Source organism: Brassica oleracea, chromosome C1 (assembly GCF_000695525.1).
Source record: "Brassica oleracea var. oleracea cultivar TO1000 chromosome C1, BOL, whole genome shotgun sequence".
Lineage (NCBI taxonomy): Eukaryota > Viridiplantae > Streptophyta > Magnoliopsida > Brassicales > Brassicaceae > Brassica > Brassica oleracea.
In genome coordinates, this window is record NC_027748.1 from 3,703,441 (window position 1) to 3,727,383 (window position 23,943).

A 23,943-nucleotide genomic window follows, 5' to 3' on the forward strand; every position below is an offset into this window, starting at 1 on the left:
CTTTATGCAGACACAAGAAAAGGAAATGAAATTAAAAGGAGATCTCCATTAGTGAGCGATAAAGACTCCTCACATTCTCTTTGTAAATCTCTAAATCTCATCAGTCTCTTTTTTCAACTTGAAAATCCTACAAGTCTGGAGAGTGAATCAATTCTGAAAGTATTTTGTTAGGCAAATGAGAAAGATTCTTCCTCTACTCCTTAAGGTCTTGGTTATTCAGTTCCTCTGTAGTGTCTATGCTTGTACAGCATCCCATCCACCTGCGTCACAGCCTTCACTTTCTCCCGTCTACACTTCCATGGCTTCCTTCTCTCCAGGTATCTCTCTCTATTTTCTTTTTCTTTTTTGGGGATTGATATGTGTTGGTAAGTGACATAGATTTCGAAAATCAATGTAAATTTGATTTTCGATTATATACGTAAATGCTATTTTCGAGCTGATCCCTTGAGTGGAGTGCCTTATCTTGTACGCATCCTCTCATCAGTTATACAATTGGTATCCCAAGTAAACTCCCTTCTTAATCTCAAGAAATCTCAACAAGGTTTCTTTATTTGCTTTTTGTGATCTCAGGAATCCAAATGGGTAGTAGAGGCCAAGAACACAATAAACTTTTAATAGCTCTTATAATCAGCTCCTCGTCTCTAGGACTAATAGTTTTTTGTTGTTTATGCTTTTGGGCTGTTTATCGGTCTAAGCAATTTCCCAAACCGACCAAGAACTCAGGTAAATCTCCTTTTTCACCATACAAATTCAAGAATGAAAAATATTAATATTACACGTGTAACAAGATTACAAGATTTTGATGCCTGAATGGTTTTGTACATGTGGAAGAGAGTGGGATTTCATTACCCAAGAAGGGTTTTATGCAGTCCTTCGATTACAAGACACTAGAGAAAGCAACAGGCGGCTTCAAAGACAGTAATCTTATAGGACGAGGCGGGTTTGGATTTGTTTACAAAGCCTGCTTAGACAATCACACCCTAGCCGCGGTTAAGAAGATCGAAAACGTTAGCCAAGAAGCAAAACGGGAGTTTCAGGTAACCAAAAAATGATGAGTGTTGTTTTAGTTCAAGAGTCTGAGTCCGGTTCTATCATTTTGCAGAACGAAGTTGATCTATTGAGCAAGATTCACCATCCCAACATCATCTCACTTCTGGGACATACAAGTGAAATCAGCCCGAGCTTCATCGTTTACGAGCTGATGGAAAAGGGATCTTTGGAGGCACAGTTACACGGTAAAAAACATGATCTTATTTTTAGACCTGGGATATATAAACGAGATGAAGAGATGAAAACAGATCATGTGACCACATAAAAATAAATAACTTCTTGTTCTATATAGTATAATCATATAATTTAATGTTGGGAAATCATTTAATGGTTAAGGACCTTCTCGTGGATCGGCTTTAACATGGCACATGCGGATGAAGATTGCTCTTGATACAGCAAGGTACATTCAAGAGCCCTCCCACATTTCCGGTTTTCTCTATTGTTTTATTAATCACGCTTTGAGTAAACCGTGTTTTTTTTTTGGAAGCAGAGGTGTAGAGTATCTACATGAGCGTTGTCGCCCTCCGGTTATCCACAGAGATATAAAATCTTCAAATATTCTCCTTGATTCTTCCTTCAACGCCAAGGTAATTAATTGAAACAAGAATCAACTACCAAACCAAACCGGAGATAACCGGTCAAGATTCTTAGTTAGTCCTATATCTTGGTTGATTGGTTCTTGTTTCGTTAATTCAAGAATCACTTGTTTTTGCTTCGACAAACAATCCAATCACATGACTTCTTGTGTGTTCCCGCATTCAGATATCTGATTTTGGACTTGCGGTAACGAACGGGATGCACGGCAAGAACAACATTAAACTATCTGGGACACTTGGTTATGTTGCTCCAGAATATCTCCTAGATGGTAAAACATTCGCATTTCCGATCTATTTTTTGGCAGGGCCGGCCTCTCAGAATTTGAGGATCCTAAACCATTTAATAAAGATTTCAAAATTTCGGAAGTCTAAAATTTTTTTTTACAAATTTGGAAATCTATTTACATATAAAATTTTTGGTGACCTAACTCGTTGTCATGTCTTAAAATGCGTTACCTGTTAGTTAATCATAATGTGTATTCACGTGACCCCATATAACAATGAATTTCTCTTTTATTACGTCTAGAATTGTGACTGGAAAGCAAATCATCATATTGATGTTTTATTTCAACTAATCACATGGAATCATTATTAGGCTAGAGAGAGTGGTTAGCGGGTCATTAAAACCGTGATTATCTGTGTAGTTACCGGATTAGCAAGGTTGTTACATTAAAACATGATTATGTTGCTCAGGTAAATTAACGGATAAAAGTGATGTTTACTCATTCGGAGTGGTTCTACTTGAACTGTTGCTGGGAAGGCGACCGGTTGAGAAGTTGAGTTCGGTTCAGTGCCAATCTCTGGTCACTTGGGTAAGAACGGTTTAGAGTGATGATATCGCTAATCGTAAACGAACAATAATAGAAAGCATTGGTTAGTGGTTATTGGCGTTAATTAATGCATTTTATTTGCAGGCAATGCCACAACTTACGGATAGATCAAAGCTTCCTAAAATAGTGGATCCAGTTATCAAAGATACAATGGATCATAAGCATCTATACCAGGTTAGAATCTGAATATATGTTATTGGTTTATATATTTTGATTGATTTAGAAATCCATATAGTATTTATCAAATCCTAATAAAATATGCAAATCCGGAGGTTTTTTCTCAGATTTGAGTCTTTGTATTTTTAACTAAAAAATCCAAACAAATCCATTCAAATCCATTATAAAATCAAATATATTAGTAAATCCGTACGATTGAATGACACTTGATTTGATACAGAATTTATGAATCATTAAACCAATAACACATGATTTTAATACAGATTTGAAAATCATAGAACCAATAACACTAGATTTAGTTCGGATTTTCAAATCCATTAAAATATACAACAACCAATAACCTCTACTAAATAAAACTAATTTTGATTGCACTATCTTTTGTTGAATTGTTAATCAAACCGGGAATTATTTTGGTCAGGTAGCAGCCGTGGCAGTGCTTTGTGTACAGCCAGAACCAAGTTATAGACCGTTGATAACCGATGTTCTTCACTCACTTGTTCCACTGGTTCCGGTAGAGCTAGGAGGAACACTCCGGTTAACATCATCATCGTCCTAAAGCAAATAATTGTTGCTTATATATAGGGATTGATCCTATTGCTTCAGAACTTTTGGGGTGCAAATGTGAGAACAAAGGTTTCCCAGGGGTATTCACTTCTAATGATTGTATTTGTAAATTGCCTATATTATACATTTTTCACCAAGTAAATATTCAATATTTATGGGCTATTTAAACAAATTAGCTCTTTTACATTTTGCATTTTTGCTCTGAACTGTTAGAAAGTCGCCAACCACTATCTACGAATCCACTCTTTGACTTTGTAAGCCCATAGATTTACGAACATTGGCCCAATGACCATTATAGCCCCTCTCAAGACAGAGCTTAATAAAACTTCGGACATATCGTTTTGTCTTGATAAATCATTGTACTTGCTTACACAATCTCGATCTGATCGTTTTCGAAACCGCGCGGTTCCGACGAAGCTCAGGTGACAAATCAATAATCTCTCTATCTGAACCTGTTTTCTTAATCGTTATCTCTCATGTGGATCATGTTCAAACTAACGTCATCTGTCTGGATAGCTTATCCACGTACTGAGTTCACTATCACTGATTTTGGGATCTGTCTGCAGCTTAGTGATTGATTCCATGGCTTCATCAATGCTGTCTCTCGGTTCTACTTCTCTGCTACCTCGCGAGATTAACAAGGTACTTTCATTTGTTGTTTCTCTATCGAGTAGAACTGTGGAGTGTTGTTCATAGTCGCCTTTTAAAGAGAATAATCTATTTATTCACAATCCTCCTTTGTTGCTCCTATTGAACTCGAACAGGATAAGCTAAAGCTTGGAACTTCCGGTTCCAACCCCTTCCTGAAAGCAAAGGTACTCTCTTTTCCCTTTATCATAGTTTGAACCATATGAACAATCTGTTATACGTTTAGAGCTAGATAGTTCATCAGATTTTGTTAAGAGTTTGATAACTCTAGTTTGTAATCTTCTTTGGCATATCTGATGTAATTGTCTTTGGTTTCAGTGTTTTAGTCGGGTGACCATGTCGGTTGCAGTGAAGCCTTCTCGCTTTGAGGGTATCACCATGGCTCCACCAGACCCTATTCTTGGCGTCAGCGAAGCTTTCAAAGCTGACACTAACGAGCTTAAGCTCAATCTCGGCGTTGGTGCTTATCGAACTGAAGAACTCCAGCCTTATGTCCTTAATGTTGTTAAAAAGGTTTGAAGTTTTATCCTTTTTCGCATTACTTATCTCGTTTATTCATTTATTAAATCCCCATGGCTTCTTTTTAGGCGGAGAACCTGATGTTGGAGAGAGGAGATAATAAAGAGGTAACTTAGCTCACTTGAAAATGTATCTACAAGCAATAAGATCATATGAGAATATGCTTAAAACTAAACCAAATTGCGATTAAAAAAAAACTGCAGTATCTCCCAATAGAAGGGTTGGCTGCATTCAACAAGGCCACTGCTGAGCTGCTGTTTGGAGCTGGTCATCCTGTTATTAAAGAACAAAAAGTATGTCTGGAATCTTGTGTCCATGTCTCCTCTTGTATTGATGTTCCTTTCTGTGAGCTGTGCTTTACTAATCATAAACTTCTGTCTCTGAGCTAATTCATTTTCCTTTGGCTCAGGTGGCAACAATTCAAGGTCTTTCCGGAACAGGTTCACTCCGACTAGCAGCGGCTCTTATCGAGCGTTATTTTCCTGGAGCTAAAGTTCTTATATCTGCACCAACATGGGGTGCGTTTCACTTAACCATAAATATTCACGTGTTGCCTTCTCATATGTAAACCATCTTTTATCAACTGCTACTTCAGGTAACCACAAGAACATCTTCAACGACGCCAAAGTTCCCTGGTCTGAATACCGCTACTATGACCCCAAAACAATCGGTTTGGATTTTGAAGGGATGATAGCTGATATAAGGGTTTGTTTTCCTTATTACAACATTGTCCATCATGAACTCTGATGGCTAACCTTGTCTAAATTTGTACAGGAAGCTCCAGAAGGATCATTCATACTGCTACACGGCTGCGCTCACAACCCGACCGGAATCGACCCAACGCCAGAGCAGTGGGTGAAAATTGCTGACGTCATTCAAGAAAAGAACCACATCCCATTTTTCGACGTTGCATACCAGGGCTTTGCTAGCGGAAGCCTTGATGAAGACGCAGCTTCCGTGAGACTATTTGCTGAGCGTGGGATGGAGTTTTTCGTCGCTCAGTCGTATAGTAAAAACTTGGGCCTTTATGCTGAAAGGATTGGTGCAATCAACGTCGTCTGCTCATCAGCCGATGCTGCTACAAGGTGAAAAAACACTCACTTGAGTTTCTTATCATGAGCCTAGTTTTTAACTTGGTAGAAACTTTCTTTTCAGGGTGAAGAGCCAGTTGAAAAGGATAGCTAGGCCTATGTACTCGAACCCACCGGTTCACGGTGCGAGGATCGTGGCTAACGTCGTGGGAGATGCAGCTATGTTCAACGAGTGGAAAGCAGAGATGGAAATGATGGCGGGGAGGATTAAGACGGTGAGACAGCAGCTGTACGACAGCCTCGTTTCGAAGGATAAGAGCGGTAAGGACTGGTCGTTTATTCTGAAGCAGATTGGCATGTTCTCATTCACAGGTCTCAACAAGGCTCAGGTATGTTAAAAAATGTGATACTTCTTGAATCATTTAATCTTTTGACTTTGTTGAGAGATGGAGGTCTTGAAGTTTGTTTTTTTGGTGACGTGGCAGAGTGATAACATGACGGACAAGTGGCATGTGTACATGACTAAAGACGGGAGGATATCGTTGGCTGGATTGTCTATGGCAAAATGCGAGTACCTCGCTGATGCCATCATCGACTCGCACCATAACGTAAGCTGAGTTTTGGTCTCAAGAAGATTACAATGAGAACTGAAGTTTTATTTATTACCCTTTTAGCTTCTTCATCTCATTTGAAAGAATTGCTAAAATTGAATAAGCTAAGCTCAGGCTGTTATATCTATGACATTTGGTCAAGGAAACTTTTTTTTAATTTGATTGTGTTTCACAGGCATTGTTGTATTGGGAGACTCCCATCGAGTTATAGAGGAAAACACTTGTTACTTCTTCATTCATAAGGATACAAATTGTATTTGCATGATTTCACAATGTGAATGTATTTGGTGTTTTTATCTTTCTAGCACCATCTTGTTCCACAAATAATCAGAGACAAGTACTCAGAATTACTTGATCAGAACCTATCAGGAATTAGGCAGATTTTGCTAATAAGAAATTCGTAAAGATTCAACGCAAACAAGTACCATGAAACAGCCCGGAAGCAGCACAAGGGACAATCTGTTTCATACTCATCCAGGCTATAAATTTCCAAAGGGGGCAACGTAATAAGCAACCAAGAATATTAAATAACTGCAACCAATACGTAGCTCTTATATAAAGATAAAATCTGGTAACATCAAAAGTCTTACAGACATGTGAAAATGTTTAAAACAAAAATCAAGAAAACTTGGGGAAATGCTAAATCGAACAGAAGACGAACAGTCTTGAGCTTTCACTTAGAATCCGAGCTTGGTTCTGCGCCAGTTCCTGCGCTTGGCATTGTACCTGAAACAAAACAAACACCAAACCGTTAGACAAACTCATTGTCACTCTACTCTGAATCAAACCCACAACGACAATTACATATTTCGCTTTCAGAACTAAGACACTTGCCTATGCCCTAACTCAAACCACAAAGACAACAATTTGATTTCTGGTTTTACGACCAATGTATCCGAACTCAAACCACATGGACAACAATACATTTCTGGTTCCGACCATTGTCGCCCTAAATCAATCCACCAAGAGAATCACCTATCTATTTCTAAATCGACAGATCGGGAAGGAAGAAGAAAGAAAAATTCAAACCTGATAGTGTTGTCGGTACGAAGACGAATCCAGTGGGGAATAGGCCTGTTTTGCCTCATCTTCTTAGCCAGCTTCTTCTTTATCATAAACGACTTGTGCGACGGCTGCGTCGTTTCATTTCGTTTATCACACAGCAACAGAAAGCAATAATCAGTAATTTCGTTCGACTTTCTAACTAATATCAAGCAGGAGAAACTAACGATTAACTGAAATTAAGAGCGAAAATCACGAAAGATAGAGAGAAGCTTACCATCTTGAAGTCGTGAGTTATGCAGCTGGGGATGAGCGAGAAGCTAAACGAAGAGAAGTGGCGACTACTAACCTTTTCTTGACTTATAGTAAGAGGAAACCCTAGTCAAGTAAAAAAGGCTGGGCTTACTATATGAAAGTTACTTTCTTTCGGTTCAAGGCCCATTATGTAGTCGAGCAAAAACCAAGCCATAAGGCCCATTTTGTATGTAGTTTACTTGTTTGTGTGTTTGTAGCATGATATAATCTTTGTCACACTTTATACAACAAAAATCTGTTGTTGTTGTGATCATCATCATCATCGCATCCTCAATGTGAAGTTAGTCTCTTCTTTGTGCCATTTTATTATTTAATTGTTATCATGATTATAGTGATTTTGTGTTATGAATTTGAATACTAATACTCTGTTACTGAAGTAAACGTGTATCTCATACAACTTGTAAGTTGTAACTAAAGGTAGCTGACCTCATAACGGTCAGAGCTGACTCATATCGTCAAAGCTAATATCTCAGATATAATTTGCATAATGAGAAAAGGAATCATTCAATAGTATTTACAGTGTCAGTCATAAACGACTTCATAACCTTGTCTTCTTGCAAATCAATCCAAGTCCACTTCATTGACTCTTCTTTCCACCAAGTCTCCTCTATCATTTCTCTTATTCTTTCGGTAGTACGTTTCCCACGGTCTATCGATATACCATCAACATTCTACGGTAGAATGTGGCTTGTAAGTATTTGAAAGTAGAATTTCTACCCTAACTAGACATATATCATCATCGGCAACCAGTCTAGTCCAGAAAATCGTATCCTTCCTATCATTCCTATTGATGTTGATATGAACTTAGAAAAAAAAAACATTTTTTTAATATTCCTTAGAACCGCTGCAGATAAAAGAGTATTTGTTATTTGTTATACATTGTTTAAAATTTATAGTTTATGGGTAAGATGTCTCTGTTATATAATTTTGTTGCAAATATTCATGGCAATCTTTTTGGAATAGATTCAATCATTCAAATTTATCTCACGACTACAAGTACATTTACTTTCACATACCTACAGTAATGAATGATTACAGGAAACTATCGTTTAACCAATTAGTACAACACTAGGATCAACACAACAACCATACAATTATGAATGGATTTAAAGAGAATTTGTATTGAGCGAGTGTCTACAATAAGGACTTGACTCTGCACAGAGTACCCTTCACAAAATTAATTAGTATTTTGGAATTGTCAATTAAGTTTCCTCTGATGCAGTCATGCAACCGACAACCGAGTACACATCCAGATTTCATTTGTTCAGGCAAGAACAGGGGAAATACACATAATGTTGAAAAATCTTAGTAATAACAATGCGGTCACAAGATTGAAAACAAATGGGAACTGAAATAGATGCTACAAACAACTGAGTAAAGAAACAGCAAGCAAATCACTATGAGTACGAAGAGATAAACATTACGAAACTCCGAGCAAAAGCAAAATCATAATTCATAATTCATCAGTCGTCACTCTGAACATCAACAAATAAAACTTCTCTTAATAGCTAAACCAACCGAACAACATTCTTCTATCATAAAAAAATATGAAAGAAATAGCTGGATCCCTCAGAATTTGATTATTCGTCAAGGTATATAATCAGTCACTACTTTTAACATTTTTTATTTATTCATCATCATTGGGATCCAGCTAAGGCCACACAACTGAATATTAAGCAAACAAGAACTCAAATCATAAACACAAGAAAAAAAAAACAAAAAAGCAGTTGAAAATCCCTCAGAGCTGATAGTTTCTAATCAAGAAGATATCAGTCACTACTTTTAACATTTTTAATCATAATAATCATCACAGGGATTTCTGAAACGCTTCAAACCAAAAAGAAAAAAAACATCTAAGCTCAATTATGAGAAATAACCAATAACAGAGCATAAGAACTAAGAAGCATTCAAATGGATCCTATCACAATGAACATTATTAGTCTATACGAAGGTAATTAGAAAAGGAATCTACTAAAACAAAAGTAAAGAATGTGAGTTTTTACGTAAACGGCGGATTAGGGTTTTTGTTGTAGCTGGGGGGAAGAGAGGATTGTACCTTGAAAGATATTTATAGGAGGGTCTCATGTGATTCTGAAACAGCAAAGCCCCAAGGGTTAGTTAAGGCCCAACTAAAACTTCCAACTCTCTTTTGTTTTGTACTAAGACATGTTATTGACTTTACTTTTTCAGTGACGTACTAAAACATGTTATTGACTTTCCTGTCTTGTTCCAAGGTACGTATGTACTTTCATGGGTTGTTACTTGTTTCAAGTGTTTTAATTAGAGTAACCTGATCTGCAACGAAGAATGTGACAGAGATATCTGACTGGACAGAGTTCAAACACTTTCATGTCATACACAGGCTGCTGCGATTTTAAGTACAATCTTTTGGACTTGACAGCAACTCTTTTAGTCCCAAAATTACCAGAGGACCAACATATTAAAAGAAAGATAAACAAGTCAACTTATTTTAATTGAATTTAACATTCAGAAAAGTAATTTGTACAAATATTCAAAAAATTACATCCAAAGCATAAAGAGGAAAGTCGAATTTACACACACTTTTGTGCAGATTTTGATGATTCTCCTATAACAATAACCAAAAGGGTTATTAACACTTGTGAATAAAATACAAGGACCCTCCTCCCATCACATTCATATACAAATATATATATATATAATTATCTTTTCAAACAATGACAAAGAATCATGTCCTTAGGGTTATCTAATCTTGAGCTCCAGATGCAACAGAAGGAACTCGATCTCTTTGTTACTTCAAAGGACAAAAAGAAGCAGAACAAGGAGGATTACCGGTTGATATTGATCTTGCATGTGAAGGCTTATTATTATCTACCCGTGCATCAGATGAAGAAGAAGCTAAAGGACCCGATCTGCTTCTCGCCTTCTTTTTCTTCTTCTTCTTTTTATTCTTTTTACTTTCTCCTACCTCCAAGAGCTTCCCGTCTGTACCTACCTGCTTCACTTTCATCTCGTTCAAGCTAGCCGGTAACACACAATTGCAGAGGAAACCTTTACATGTCATTAAAAAAAAGAAGAGTAATCAATGCTCCTCTTAAGATTAGTTGAAACGTTCCTCAAGGAAGTTTGAGTTTTACCTAAGCGAGCAAGACGGTTGACCCAACTAGGGATTGACTTTTGAGTTAGTTTTAAACAAACATCGTTACAGAAATGATTACAGTTCCTTGTGATGAGGTGGTACTTGCTCCCCTGGTACTCATCTGCTAGTTCCTCCATAAAGCTTCCAACTTCTTTCGCCTTCATCTCCGTCTCACCCACCAGGATCGATTTCCTGAATGTGAAACCAGGACACTTCTTTGGCTCCACTTTGAAGATCCCAGTGCTTGAATGCTCGTGTGCCCCATATCCATATTCAACCCCATGAACTACACACACACAATAGATAAACCAAAACCAAGAAGGAAAAAAAAACAAATGAGTTCTTGATCAATGGGAACTACATAATACCAATGGACTAAACAACAATGTATTGAACAATTTGATTAATAGTTCAAACAAAGAAAAAATAAAAGAAACAATCTCTGTGTTCTCTTATAACCAAACACAGATTGAGACATCACATCTATCCTCATACTTTTCAAAGTCAATTTTCATCTCATCTCTTTTTTTTTTTTTTGACTAAAGGCTTTCAATTTAAAAAACATAACTATTACAAGATAAGACAAGAAGTCTTATAGTTTGGAGAATTTTCATCTCATCTTTCTGACCAAACTTAACCACCTAGTGTAATAAATCCAAAATCATGTTATCGAGAATTATCAGACATCATCTTTCTAAGCTGTTTTTCTTTTCCTAATTCAATGTTAGAATCCGACAAAAGATTTTATTTTTATTCTGAACTATTCATCTCATGACAACCTCAAGAACAATCAAACACAAAGATCATGGATAAAAACAGAACCTTCAAGACCAGAGTGATAGATTCCGATTCCGAGCCAATAACCGTAAACATTCATAGGGGTGAGATCGTAAACATTGAGATAAACAGGCACCGATCCAGGATTCTTCTTCTTCTTCCGTCTCACGGAGACGTTTCTGCAAAACATCATCTTTTATCTCCTCCTCCTCAATGCATCGCAACAAAGGAGGAAAATTAAGAGCGATCAATAGAGACGTTATAATCAGGTCTTCGACGAGAAATTATAAGGATCCGATTCGGAAATCGGAATTGCGCAAAGACTCGAATGTTCAAGGGTTCGTCTTCTTCTTCCTCAAAGCTTATTTTTCCTTCCGTTTCTGTTAATTTACTGTTGATTTGGTTAATTAAATGATTAATGCATTTACTTAGAACAGTAATATCAAAATTTTATTTAGGCATATTTACAAGGGAAGCCCATTATTAGTTGTTTGCATTCGCATTAAAAGCCTTCTACTAGCATGCGACTAATTGGTATCTAAAATTCCTTGGTCGATCGGTTAAGCTATTTCGATTCGGTTCAATTTTGGTTTAGTTCAGTTCGATTTCACACCAGAAAACTCCATACCTTAACATCGACGGCAAACATGAAAATCTCCATGGCTCTTCTCATCCGCACTCTTCACAAAACTCGTATTCCTCGTTGTATTTCCTCAAGAACCATCTTGTTCCCAATGTTAATCTTTGTTGTCAATCCTTCAATCATGAGATATCACCACCTCCAACGCATCGATCGCATCAGTGAATTCGTCATTCCGATTAAACATCCTTTGAATCATAAGAAATGAGATCGAGTACCAATCCGATTATACTCCTCTTCATCGGGTATTAAATCACTGCGATCATCGAATTCGAGTGACTGTTAGATTGATGACGAAGAGATATTAGCAGTTATAATTTGTTTTATTAGCGGTAATGATTTGGCGGTAATGATTTGACTACTATTAGCGGTAATAATTTTTATTAGAATTTGTCTTTTATTTTCCAATGCATCGCATTGCATGTTGATGTTTTTAAAAAAAACGTCGATATGTTTTTTTGTATCGATCGATGCCACGATATTAATTTCAAAGAGATACTATGATGTTACTGGCCGTATGCAAGACACATAGGAGAATCTCAATCTACTGGCCGAGATACATGCGCCAGGAGGCTACTTTGTGATACCTCCCACCTTCTTTACCCAAAAACGAACGGTAAGTGTCTAGATACATCGTTAACGTTGATGATCAATATTATTTTATGATTTTAGATCTTTGATTGATCGATGAGATGATCGAGAGTTCTTCTCCGTTTCAAGATTGATCGATACCGTTATTGGATTAAGATTAAGATGATGGAGTGTTACCATTAGTATTGGTTATGATAAATTGATCAATTTGTGATTGGATTGATAGTTAACTACGATTCTGAAGATTCTGTGTTTCAATGATTGATTCAATAATGTTATTGGATAAAATTTCTTTTATGATTTTGAATCTGTGATTGATCGATGAGATGATCGAGAGTTCTTCCCCGTTTCAAGATTGATCAACACCATTATTGGATTAAGATTAAAATGATGGAGTGTTACCATTAGTACTAGTTATGATAACTTGATCGATTTGTGATTGGATTGATAGTTAACTATGATTCTGAAGATTCTGTGTTTCGGTGATTGATTCGATAGTATTATTGGATAAAATAGGGTTACGATTACTGTGATGATGATTTTTGTGATTACTAGGATGATTATTTATTTTGTGATTAATGGGATGATTATTTTTGTGATTAGTGGGATGATGATCGATAGTCATTTTTGTGAATAGTGAGATGATTCTTGTTTTTTTTTAATCGAAAGTGGGATGATTTTTGTATGTTTTTCTTTTGAAAGATCATACCGGTATGCCAGCTTTCCTCCGGAGAATGTTCCGAGTTCCGTCGGACTTCACCACCGCACGTACGCCACTCTTCTTCCCATCCGCACTCTTCACAAAACTCATATTCCTCATTGTATTTCCTCAAGAACCCTCTTGTTCCCAATGTTAATTTCTGTTGCTAACCCCTCAATCACGAGATATCACCACCTCGAACGCAGCGATCGCATCAGCGAATTCGTCCTTCCGATTAAACATCCTTCGAATCATAAGAAACGAGATCGAGTACCAATCCGATTATGCTCCTCCTCATTTGGTACTAAATCATTGTGATCATCGAATTCAAGTGATTGTTAGATTGATAACAAAGAGATATTAGCGGTAATAATTTGTATTATTAGAGGTAATGATTTGGCGGTAATGATCTAGCCACTATTAGCGGTAATAATTTGTATTAGGAAGTTGTCTTTTATTTTCCAATGCATCGCATTGCATGTTGATGTTTTTAAAAAAACTTGGATATGTTTCTTTAAGAAAACGATTCATTTCTCTTAAGAAGTATTATATAGTAACAAATCCACATTTTTTAATGATACGTTGCTATATAATTTTTTTTATGGGAAAACAAGCCATTTTCTTTTATGATAGACATACATATTTATCGATAATATATGGTGTTCTTTGAAAAGTCAATGTTTTGTCATTTTTCGTTTTTTATATTTTAAGACTGATATGTTATAACTTTTTTTTATCATTTATCCGTGTACTAGCAATGTACACTACAACACATAGTACGTTTAATATCTATTGATATCATATACAAAATTGAAGTTGCAAATCAAAATAAATATAATCTTCTTAATTACAAGTTGAACACTGACAAGAATGTACTCAAGCTGAAAATGCAAAACAATATATTTAAAAACAACTTTTAAAATAGTCACAATAAAATAAAATCAAGAATTTAGTCGTACTACATAGTAACCATTCAAGTATTTTGGAGTTTTTACAATGCTAATTGATGCTCGAATGATTATTATAAGTGTCAGAAATCAAAATTCATCCTACAATTATCATGACATAATCAATTGCATGTTTTCCACAAAATAAGAGTTGTCAATTGAAAGAAATACAATAAGTCTAATAAATTTTCATAAACCAAAATTTCATCCTACAATTATTATGACATAATCAATTGCATATTGTCCACAAAATAAGAGTTGTCAATTGAAAGAAAGACAATATGTCTAATTAAATTTAACCATTTGCTTAACCTTTGTAAAAATAAACCATTTGTTGCTAACATATATTAAATATATTTTTTTCATAACCTAACCAAAACAAACATAATCTGATGATGATGCTAGACAAACATAAAAGAAAGAAGAGCAGTAGAGAGAGAAACACTGATGATGATGCTACCTGAATCGTTTCTGAAAAACATGAAACAGATAATTTGTCTATGCACTAAAAACGTCCATTACAACACATAATAAAATATATTTAATATCTTTCTATGTTATATACAAAACATAATTTGCCAATCAAAAAGACGTGCAAATGGTGCAGGCTAAACAAGATTCACCAAGTCCACCCACTTTCCTTTAATCTTAACAAGAGCCAATACTAACACAACGTGTAATCCAGCATTGCAAGACATCTGATTTGGGTCCTTCGTAAACATCATTCAACTGCAAATTATTGGACTAGCCAATACTATTATTAACATAGTCATATCCATGACTAAGTCATCCATTAGAAAAAAAATTGCAAAATAGATCACTGAATCAATGTTGTCATACTCTGGTTGGAAAAGTATCATATCTGCACCCACCGGCTGATGCAACAGCATTTCATATAAATCTTTGATCTCATCTGATTATCGAAACTCAACCTCACTAATAAACATATTTTTTTCTGGATCTCGAACAAGAGGATCTTCTATACAATTGTAATCCATTGCAGCTTCCCATTTATTATTGGGTATTCATGGCATAAATGGTCATACCTTTCACCTTTTATGCGGTGGAACTCTCTCACTTGTGGGCTGACATAGAACGTGAGATACCTTGCACTCAAAATGAGAAAATGTGTAATTTCTAGGCTTATTAACCGTTGGGAGCTAAAAAGATTGACAAACATATGTCCAACAGTTATCTGCACATACAAAACATAGAAATCAATTAAAACTTAAAAGAAATGTCAAAAGTCAATTACAAAGCTAGGAAGAGGTGATATCATCATGATCTCCTTGATTTCGAACTGCACCTCCTTGGTCTATCCAGTCCTTTGAAGCCAACTTCTCAGTAGGCTCTTTCCCACTAACATTCTACACCATGCAGGGTTTCCCCTCAGGAAGTACGTACACGGAGAGAAAGACCACTACAAGGACTGGTGTTCTCTATCTCTTCCTGAGAGACTCTCGTATATTGTGGTCTTGAAGAAAAGTTGATCTCCAGTTTCTTTTTCTAGCAACTTACTCTTCAGTCATCATCCCCCCTGTTTCCCTGAGTCCTAGGAAAAGTTTGCATTTGATATCATGGGAAACAAAGATATATATAAGGAATAGTAAGATTAGTGATTGGATGATCATAAAATCGATAAGGAGACCAAGCAATGTTGGTATTATGTAGATTTGTTCATCAAATTTTGCATGTTATAAAAAAGCGTTTTCCAATAATGTTGAAAGGAAGATGAAGTTTTGAGTCTGATTACCCATATAGAGAATAGTTAGGCCTTCCATATCCCCAACATAACGAGTTTGAGAAGCAAATTTGTTATTCTAATCATTATATAGATTACTCGGAGGATATAAAATCCAATCCAGAATCCATAAAGATCTAAAATGATAAGATTTTTAAATGAGACACTTCATCATTAATTAGAGAATAACATGAAAGTATCATTTGCAATTAAAGCAAGATGGTGAAAGTTACAAACCGTTGTTGATGAAAGAAATAGAGTGGAAGAAATTCCTTCCCACCAGTATTGGCAAAGCCATGGATATTGTACTTATGAGAAACAAGCTCAAAGCAGCTAGAACCAACATCAATCCGATCCTCAGTATTATAAACCTGCAACTTCAGCTTATTAGAGCATGAACAAATTAAGTTTTTCTTCAAAAGCTCTCGATCTGTTACCTATTGTCCTCAATATCATTTTTAGAAGTGGTATCGTTCTGAGATCCATAGAATCGGACTAGAGAGCCTTCAGCTATGGGAATCACTAGAGACCAAGTATCACGAACGTCCAACTCTTGTTGCAACAACGGTCTCACGAACCTCATCATTCATTGAATCCAATGAGGGACAAACCTTATTTTGTCAGCAATGCATGAACAAATGTCCACTTTTTGACTTTTATCTCATCTAGTCAATCGGAATTGCGAAGACTCGAATGGAAGCGACCATGTTTGATGGGTTTATGTCTGTTCTAAGAACCGGTTTAGATGCTTCAGGGAGCGATGTCCATCTCCACATTAGTTTGCTTGTCAACATTAGCAAGGCTGATGGAAATGATGAGATGGAGTTCCTCTGCTCTGTCTGGCCTAACCGCATCGAAATTCAAAACCTTTACATGCTTAGACGCAACAAAATCATTCCTAAGACTTACATGGGACCCAGTTTCGGGTATAACATTTTGAATCATTTTAGTGTAGTGTCATATCATTCATGAATTATATTTGTTTTGTTGCTTTTACAGGAGTTTGAAGTATGATTTTCAGACGGCGGTTAAAGAGTTTTTGCGAGTAAGAGGAATCTACGGGGAGCTTTGCTTTTTCTTGCATGAGTATATGATGAACAAGGATAGGATTGAGCTCATCAATGGTTGAGAAAGCTAGATTCATCAACGCAAAATAAACATGAACTTGCTCGTTAGTTTTATGGGTTTCATCATTTCAAAAGTTTTTGTGAAGCGAGTCCAAATAACATGTGTCACTTCGCTATTATTATAGCGAAAACAATTCACTGAGATAATTCCCCATAAATAGCTAAGTACTATGTGTATCATTCACCATTAATCCATGTTTCTTTACCAACACGATGGCCTACTAGTCAACAACATGAGTATCGATTACATTTTCGATCAATTGCAACTTAACAAAAGTTCCATGATGAACTAATCATAGTTATCATCAATTATTGTTCATAGCCAACTGGTTAGTATATACATATTTTGTATGATTAGTATATACTATGCTCTTACTGGTGACCATAAAAGAATATAAGGAATATAGAGGAAAAGAATGAGGAGGAATAAAACAAAAGGAAAATCTATTCATCTTCTAATTTGATAAGGAATAATTATTATTCCTTAAATTTTAAAGAATGTTAAAGAATCATAAAGAACAAATATTCCTTGTAAATGGTGTAAATTGTAAGGAATGATAAAGAATCACTATTTTCATTCATTCCCTTGGTCACCATTTAGACCCTATGATAAGGTGTTCTATCTAAAATATCCATTTTTATCCTTAAATGTGGAAATTATACATAAGTGAGAGTAATAGAGTAGGAGGTGATTAGGAAGCATCCGAACCATAAGCATACGAATGACTTTCATGTTAGCTCTTGTGGGAGGCATGATTACCTCAAATTAGTCATTTTGATAATCTATTACTATTTTTTTCTTTCTTTTAAATTTTATACACATCTTTCTCTTTTATCATTTTCTCCTAAGCATTACCTTAAGGGCTATGACATCTTTCTCATTTTCGAATATATTTTTTTAACTCTTATGCAACTTTTGGAAAAAAAAACTTTGGCAACTATTAGTGGTAATAATTTGTATTAGAAAGTTGTCTTTTATTTTCCAATGCACATTGCATGTTGATATTTTTAAAAAACTTGGATATGTTTGTTTGAGAAAACGATTTATTTCTTTTAAGAAGTTTTACAAAGTAACAAATCCACATTCCTTTTCAATGATACGTTGCTATTTATTTTTTTTATGGGAAAATAAGCCATTTTGTTTTTTGATAAACATGCATATTTATAGATAATATATATGATGTTCTTTGAAGAGTCAATGTTTTGTCACTTTAGTTTTTTTTATATATTTTAGGACTGATATGTTAGAAATTCCTTATTTATTATTTATCGGTGTACTAGCAATGTGCACTACAACACGTAATAAAGTAAATTTAATATCTATTGATATCATATACAAAATAGAAGTTGCAAATCAAAACAAAAATAATCTTCTTAATTACAAGTAGAATGCTAACAATAATGAGCTTGATGCTTGGATGATTATTATAATTTTCATAAACCAATAATTCATCCTATAGTTATTATGACATAATCGATTTCATATTATCCACAAAATAAGAGTTGTCAATTGATTGTCAATTGAAAGAAAGACAATATGTTTAATTAATTTTCATAAATCAAAAATTCATCCAACATTTATTATGACATAATCAATTGCATACTGTACACAAAATAAGAGGTTTCAGTTGAAAGAAAGACAATATGTTTAATTACATTTAACCATTTGCTTAAACTTTGTAAAATAAACCATTTTTTGGCTAATATACATTAAATATTTTTTTCATAACCTATCCAAAACAAACACAATCACAAAATTACTTAACCTCAACAAATGTGATGCACTAATTTTAAACACTTGGTAAAATAATCAAGCCCATTATAAGAGTATTAGTATGTATATATGTAGGTTATTTGATTACAAACGAGTCAAATACTCCCACAATTTCAGGCACATGAAACATTTGATATAAGATTTCAAACGTAAGAATAACATACAATATAACCTCTTTTAATTAATACTCTATAAATTAATATACACTACAAATCTCTATAAAATAATATAATTTTATAGTCCAAAATTGAGTTTTTGTTTCAATTAGTATATCGATAAATTAATATCTCTATAAATTAATTAAAAAGATTATAGTTTTGATGTAGTCCCAACATTATTAATTTATAGAGGTTTCACTAATTAGCTATTTCTTAACACATAACTTTAGATTAAAGGGAACTAAAGCCGCAAACTAGAGATTATCAAATGTTTCGCTTTTTCTAACAAAAGTAACATATAACCAAAAGGGAATTTTCTTTAAAAAATGATTATTTGTGTAATATCACTGAATATTAAATGTATTTTATATGTGTTGTGGTGTATGTTATTAGTGAAAAGACAAATGATAAATAAGAAAATTGTTACATATTAGCATTAAAATATATAAAACTCGAAGTGACCAAATCATTGGCTTTTCAGAAAGAATCAGTTAAATGTGCTTGCATCATGAACTAATACACCCTTTGTTTCAATACAATCCATTGATTTCAAGGAAAATGGAGTGTAATAAGCACACCAACAGCATGGAAAGCATACACCAAGATTGTTTGCCCAAAACACAATGATGCGATTGCGTTTTTGTGACGTCTGATTAAGCCACCAAAAAGCTCATTTACTAACAATCTGTTATAAAAAAAAGAAGAAAATATAAGAAGAATACATCACATATAAAATTGTTTTATCAGACTCTCGATTTTTACAGCTCCAGACACTCAATTGATTGACAGTTAAAATCTCGAGACATAGATTTAGGAAAGTGTTATAAAAAAAATGATTTAGGAAAGTATTCATTTCTGTTTTAATTTATGGTAATAACTAAAAGTCTAAAACTCCATTTACTGCCTTGAATACTTAGTACAATATCTAAAACATATCTCAAAATCTAATTACATAATATACATAATCATATACATAAATACTTTTCCATTTGTACTCATTAATTTCTGTTTCTTTTTCGATCTTCTTTTCTTTTCAAATAACATAATTATCCAAAACATAAAATCAGTTTAGACCAAGAGGATGTAGTGAAATCGGGTATGTACCGAAACCGAATATTCCGTTTATGATTCTGGTTTGAGGCACACCGGTTTACCAGTTTCTCCAGTAATCAATTCATAATATTTCGAAATAGTGAGAATTATTTTTCGAATAGACCATTTCTTACACTGGACCAATGAATTTTTGGAAGGTTTCCTATGAAAATATATAAACCGAAACGACTCTTGGTTAAACCGAACCGGACAGATTCCTCATTTTGACTTTGGATTATATAGACAGTCGATGACAAAACCATGCTCCATAAGGCGCGTAATTATCACGCTCAAATGATTGATCGTTCCACTGAATTTTATTACAGAGTCTCGTCCGAAAACCAGAAATGGTTTATAATTTATTTTGGAAATGGTTACAAAATTAAAAGAGAAAATTTCCATAAATGAGTTTAATTTTTGATAATATCATAGAAATTTTCAGTAATTTTTGATAATATCTTAGATTCTCCTCTGCACTCCCCTTTTCTCGTTAGATAAAAAAAAAAAAACAATTCCTAGTTCTTTTTGTTTTGTTTCTTTCAAAAAAAATCTGTGAAGATGACAGTGGAACAAGGTGTTCAAGCTGTGGACCAGTTTCCAGTAGGGATGAGAGTTCTTGCCGTTGACGATGACCAAACTTGTCTCCTTATTCTCGAGACTCTGCTTCACCGCTGCCAATACCATGGTCCCCTTCTCTCTCTGCTCTTGTTTTCTGTAATTTTGTTGAGAAATGATGCTCTAGATTTTGATTTGGCTTTTGGATTTGGTTATTCACTTCAGGCACCATATTTACTCTCAGATTTCGTTTCTTGTCAAACACCATCAATCGTTTCTTGATTTATATGTTCTTAAAACATGAATCAATAAGATTTAATTAGATTCATCATATTTTAAGTTATAGATTTCTATGCTACAAATTTGTAAAGTTTAATATTTTAATTGCTTCACATGTGTCACTAAGCTCATTGGTTCTAATTATGTTTACATCTTCTGAGTTCGTTAATTTTGAAACAGATTCTTGCTCTGTTATAAAAACAGAGACTTTTGGGAATTATCACAGATTTGATTGCTTCTGTCACAAAGCTCATTGGTTCTTTGCTTACTTTTACTTTGTAAGTGTTTAATATGTATGAATGAGCCTCTTGCTCTGTATAAAGACTTAAGACTTTTGAGGTTTTTTATATGTGCAGTTACAACAACGGATAAGGCACAGACCGCAGTGGAGTTGTTGAGGGAGAACAAGAACAAGTTTGATCTCGTTATTAGCGATGTTGACATGCCAGACATGGATGGTTTCAAGCTGCTTGAGCTTGTTGGTCTTGAAATGGACTTACCTGTCATTAGTATGACCAATTTAGTTTATGTTTAATTTCTTTTCAAATTTCCTAGAGAGAATGTTTTGATCTTTTTAAATTAATTATTTGTAGTGTTATCTGCGCACAGCGATCCAAAGTATGTGATGAAAGGAGTGAAGCACGGTGCCTGCGACTATCTCCTTAAACCGGTTCGAATTGAGGAGCTCAAGAACATATGGCAACACGTCGTGAGGAAAAGCAAGCTCAAAAAGATGAAGGGCATTGTGACTAATGGTGAATCTGAGGGAAACTCTGATCAAAACGGGGTGAGAGCAAACAGGAAACGTAAAGATCAGCTTGAAGAGAAAGATGAAGAAGAACAAGAACAAGAAAGGGGGAATGATAAGAAGCCACGTGTTATTTGGACGCGAGAGCTGCACAATAAGTTCCTAGCAGCTGTTGATCATGTGGGCATTATGAGTAATGTTTCTTGATCTCTAATTAGCTTTCTATCCGTAACCATTTTCTTATTTAATGTTAAAATGATGCAGACGCTGTACCAAAGAAGATTCTTGACCTGATGAATGTTGACAACCTCACAAGAGAGAATGTAGCCAGCCACCTTCAGGTGATTGACCATGATTCTTCTGATTCTAATATGGTTTCCATTAACACAACTGCATTGTCTTCTGGTTGCAGAAATTTCGGTTAGCCTTGAAGAAAATAACAAATGAAGCTAAACAACAAGCTAACATGGCAGCCGCAAACTCGCATTTCATGCAAATGAGTTCTCTCAAAGGATTTGGCAGCTTCCACCACAGTCCAATACCTCTTGGATCAAGTCAGTTCCATGGTGGAGCCGCAACCATGAGGCATTACCCTTCAAATAGGACCTTTGCAGGAATGTTCCCACATGTCTCATCATCGCTTCCTCGTAACCTCCACAATGATGGAGGTCACATGCTTCAGGGAACGCCATTTCCTCCACTAGAGAATCTTCATATCAACAGCAACAACAAGGCTTTTCCGAGTTTTGCTTCACAACAAAGCTCTCTACTGGTGGCTCCCAGTATGGTTCTTGAGGGTCACCAACAGTCAACATCTCCATCCTTTTCTCCTCACTTGGAGATCAACAAGCGTCTTGAAGACTGGTCAAACAACATTCCACAGAGTAATGTTCACTCAGAACCAGACGCCTTGGGATGGAACATGTTCGGCAACTCAACAAATCAGACATATTTCTGTAGAGACACGGAGTTTGGATCCTCGAGTGCTGCACAGGCAGACTCTTTACAGATGAAGCAGCAGCATGAAAACATCTTTAGTCCGATGACAGTTGCTCAACTGTTGAGAAGTAGCAGTGCAAATGAAGGTTTATTCATGGGACAACAGAAGCTAGAGAACGGCTTCATGGCTTCAGATGCTGGCTCCTTGGATGATATAGTCAACTCCATGATGACTCAGGTATATTTAAACATTTGATTTGCCATTCTTCTCTTTTCACTTATGGATGTGAAGATTAGTTTTTTGAATGTAGCAGGAACAGAGTCAAGCCGAGTTCTCGGAAGGAGATTGGGTTTGGGTGGCATAATAGCTCACTCAAAACATGCATATGATGAATCTGTGTTTTTTTTTCTCTTTGTCAGCATTAGAGTGTTGTATTCAGACACAAGTCTTTGGTTCTGTCTATTTTTTTGGCTCTCTCTTCTTCCTTTGTAAGGGAACCATAAGCTCTTGTTTACAAGTTTCCTCACTGGTTTAATAAATAGGTCTTTCACCAGAATTTCATCTAAAATAATTTGGTCACGTCAACTATAAATCATCAATAGTATAACACGTTATGAACATTATTAGTCTATAATAAACTCAGATTTGAAGCTACATTAGTCTACAAATCATCAATTTTATGACTCGTTATGAACATTCTTTTACAAGATGGACCTTGGGAATATTCATGGACCTTGGCAATATTCATAGACACTATGGACCTCAGATGCCATACACATCAAGTTATACAAAAAAGAGTCGGTTGTAAACATTATGGAGTAAATTGATAAATTCTCTAGAATATGTTTGATTGGGTTTTCACTTTTCAGATTAATATTAGTTTTGGCTAGAACTTGTTTAGTACATTTACTTTCTTAGATGCTTAAGTTTGCTAGCTACATATTGTAATACTAGTATTTAAGGGAGCATTTTCATGTGTCTTTCAAAGTAGCGTCAAAATTCTAATACGCAATGTTCAAGTTCTAACAGAGGCCTACTTTCTTGTTTCCTTAACAAGGAGTCTAGGACCATAACACTGACATATTACTGCATGACTTCATCTTGAGCCTATTTTTATCATCTCATGACTTTTCTTTTTCTTTTCTCTGCAACATTTTTACGCATTTATGAACAAATGCAGAGATTATAACTCATATTGTTAGTTATGGATAAAGTTTCAAGAACACGCTTAGCAATTGTATAAAGGCAACTTTCTTGATTAATGTTTAAAAACTCTCCCAAAACTAAACACTCACAAAAGCTCTTGTATTCTTAATCTCTCATCTTATCCAACTCACAACTCAACTTTGATATTTATAGGAATGTTAGACCTCGTTTGCTAATCATGTCAGTGTTAACTTTGATATTAATGTT

General features: G+C 35.1%; 6 protein-coding genes across 9 annotated transcripts; 4 read left to right on the forward strand and 2 right to left on the reverse strand.

Annotated features, from left to right (window-relative positions):
- Positions 1-3,401, forward strand: LOC106310014 (probable receptor-like protein kinase At1g80640). 2 transcript variants are annotated; one of them, XM_013747216.1, is made up of 10 exons: positions 1-317; positions 696-723; positions 832-1,037; positions 1,103-1,235; positions 1,387-1,450; positions 1,541-1,637; positions 1,813-1,915; positions 2,340-2,458; positions 2,561-2,650; positions 3,072-3,401. In XM_013747216.1, exons 1-10 carry the CDS (start codon positions 237-239, stop codon positions 3,207-3,209), a joined length of 1,059 nt encoding a protein of 352 aa, XP_013602670.1. In that variant the 5' UTR covers positions 1-236; the 3' UTR covers positions 3,210-3,401. The 2 variants fall into 2 exon arrangements, with proteins under 2 accessions (XP_013602670.1, XP_013602664.1); XM_013747210.1 differs by having other exon boundaries at positions 3-317; positions 571-723.
- Positions 3,402-3,531: 130 nt separating this feature from the next.
- Positions 3,532-6,324, forward strand: LOC106310007 (aspartate aminotransferase, chloroplastic). The gene is made up of 12 exons (XM_013747202.1): positions 3,532-3,639; positions 3,784-3,859; positions 3,982-4,032; positions 4,184-4,378; positions 4,453-4,491; positions 4,588-4,677; positions 4,794-4,902; positions 4,980-5,089; positions 5,159-5,469; positions 5,540-5,804; positions 5,901-6,023; positions 6,202-6,324. The coding sequence occupies exons 2-12, from the start codon at positions 3,800-3,802 to the stop codon at positions 6,235-6,237; spliced, it is 1,389 nt and encodes a 462-aa protein (XP_013602656.1). The 5' UTR covers positions 3,532-3,639; positions 3,784-3,799; the 3' UTR covers positions 6,238-6,324.
- A 230-nt stretch (positions 6,325-6,554) lies between these two features.
- LOC106295761 (60S ribosomal protein L39-1-like) lies at positions 6,555-7,392 on the reverse strand. Its single transcript, XM_013731739.1, has 3 exons — positions 7,306-7,392; positions 7,056-7,159; positions 6,555-6,752 (listed from the first exon to the last, which is right to left on the reverse strand). The coding sequence occupies exons 1-3, from the start codon at positions 7,306-7,308 to the stop codon at positions 6,704-6,706; spliced, it is 156 nt and encodes a 51-aa protein (XP_013587193.1). The 5' UTR covers positions 7,309-7,392; the 3' UTR covers positions 6,555-6,703.
- Positions 7,393-9,875: 2,483 nt separating this feature from the next.
- On the reverse strand, positions 9,876-11,629 carry LOC106296177 (deSI-like protein At4g17486). Its single transcript, XM_013732257.1, has 3 exons — positions 11,284-11,629; positions 10,460-10,747; positions 9,876-10,373 (listed from the first exon to the last, which is right to left on the reverse strand). The coding sequence occupies exons 1-3, from the start codon at positions 11,429-11,431 to the stop codon at positions 10,114-10,116; spliced, it is 696 nt and encodes a 231-aa protein (XP_013587711.1). The 5' UTR covers positions 11,432-11,629; the 3' UTR covers positions 9,876-10,113.
- Positions 11,630-16,562: 4,933 nt separating this feature from the next.
- On the forward strand, positions 16,563-16,986 carry LOC106329224 (uncharacterized protein At2g39795, mitochondrial-like). Its single transcript, XM_013767848.1, has 2 exons — positions 16,563-16,783; positions 16,857-16,986. Exons 1-2 carry the CDS (start codon positions 16,563-16,565, stop codon positions 16,984-16,986), a joined length of 351 nt encoding a protein of 116 aa, XP_013623302.1.
- Positions 16,987-20,472: 3,486 nt separating this feature from the next.
- On the forward strand, positions 20,473-23,077 carry LOC106327785 (two-component response regulator ARR10-like). Of its 3 annotated transcripts, none has more exons than XM_013766056.1 (6): positions 20,473-20,693; positions 21,199-21,351; positions 21,436-21,783; positions 21,855-21,931; positions 22,003-22,767; positions 22,841-23,077. In XM_013766056.1, exons 1-6 carry the CDS (start codon positions 20,567-20,569, stop codon positions 22,892-22,894), a joined length of 1,524 nt encoding a protein of 507 aa, XP_013621510.1. In that variant the 5' UTR covers positions 20,473-20,566; the 3' UTR covers positions 22,895-23,077. The 3 variants fall into 3 exon arrangements, with proteins under 3 accessions (XP_013621510.1, XP_013621492.1, XP_013621500.1); XM_013766038.1 differs by having other exon boundaries at positions 22,844-23,077; XM_013766046.1 differs by lacking the exon at positions 20,473-20,693 and adding an exon at positions 20,796-21,120.
- The last annotated feature ends 866 nt before the right edge of the window (positions 23,078-23,943 follow it).

Excerpts from the sequence above, each read along its gene's own strand:
- LOC106310014 (XM_013747210.1), top strand. The coding sequence starts at position 176 with ATGAGAAAGATTCTTCCTCTACTCCTTAAGGTCTTGGTTATTCAGTTC. Across the intron at positions 318-570 it reads CATGGCTTCCTTCTCTCCAG|GAATCCAAATGGGTAGTAGA; the intron begins GTATCTCTCTCT and ends TTGTGATCTCAG. Across the intron at positions 1,236-1,386 it reads TTTGGAGGCACAGTTACACG|GACCTTCTCGTGGATCGGCT; the intron begins GTAAAAAACATG and ends TTAATGGTTAAG.
- LOC106310007 (XM_013747202.1), top strand. The coding sequence starts at position 3,800 with ATGGCTTCATCAATGCTGTCTCTCGGTTCTACTTCTCTGCTACCTCGC. Across the intron at positions 4,033-4,183 it reads ACCCCTTCCTGAAAGCAAAG|TGTTTTAGTCGGGTGACCAT; the intron begins GTACTCTCTTTT and ends CTTTGGTTTCAG. Across the intron at positions 5,470-5,539 it reads TCAGCCGATGCTGCTACAAG|GGTGAAGAGCCAGTTGAAAA; the intron begins GTGAAAAAACAC and ends CTTTCTTTTCAG.
- LOC106295761 (XM_013731739.1), bottom strand. Across the intron at positions 6,753-7,055 it reads CGTACCGACAACACTATCAG|GTACAATGCCAAGCGCAGGA; the intron begins GTTTGAATTTTT and ends GTTTTGTTTCAG.
- LOC106296177 (XM_013732257.1), bottom strand. The coding sequence starts at position 11,431 with ATGATGTTTTGCAGAAACGTCTCCGTGAGACGGAAGAAGAAGAAGAAT. Across the intron at positions 10,748-11,283 it reads CTATCACTCTGGTCTTGAAG|TTCATGGGGTTGAATATGGA; the intron begins GTTCTGTTTTTA and ends GTGTGTGTGTAG. Across the intron at positions 10,374-10,459 it reads CAACCGTCTTGCTCGCTTAG|GTTTCCTCTGCAATTGTGTG; the intron begins GTAAAACTCAAA and ends TGACATGTAAAG.
- LOC106329224 (XM_013767848.1), top strand. The coding sequence starts at position 16,563 with ATGTTTGATGGGTTTATGTCTGTTCTAAGAACCGGTTTAGATGCTTCA. Across the intron at positions 16,784-16,856 it reads TACATGGGACCCAGTTTCGG|GAGTTTGAAGTATGATTTTC; the intron begins GTATAACATTTT and ends TTGCTTTTACAG.
- LOC106327785 (XM_013766056.1), top strand. The coding sequence starts at position 20,567 with ATGACAGTGGAACAAGGTGTTCAAGCTGTGGACCAGTTTCCAGTAGGG. Across the intron at positions 20,694-21,198 it reads TCACCGCTGCCAATACCATG|TTACAACAACGGATAAGGCA; the intron begins GTCCCCTTCTCT and ends TTATATGTGCAG. Across the intron at positions 21,352-21,435 it reads AATGGACTTACCTGTCATTA|TGTTATCTGCGCACAGCGAT; the intron begins GTATGACCAATT and ends AATTATTTGTAG.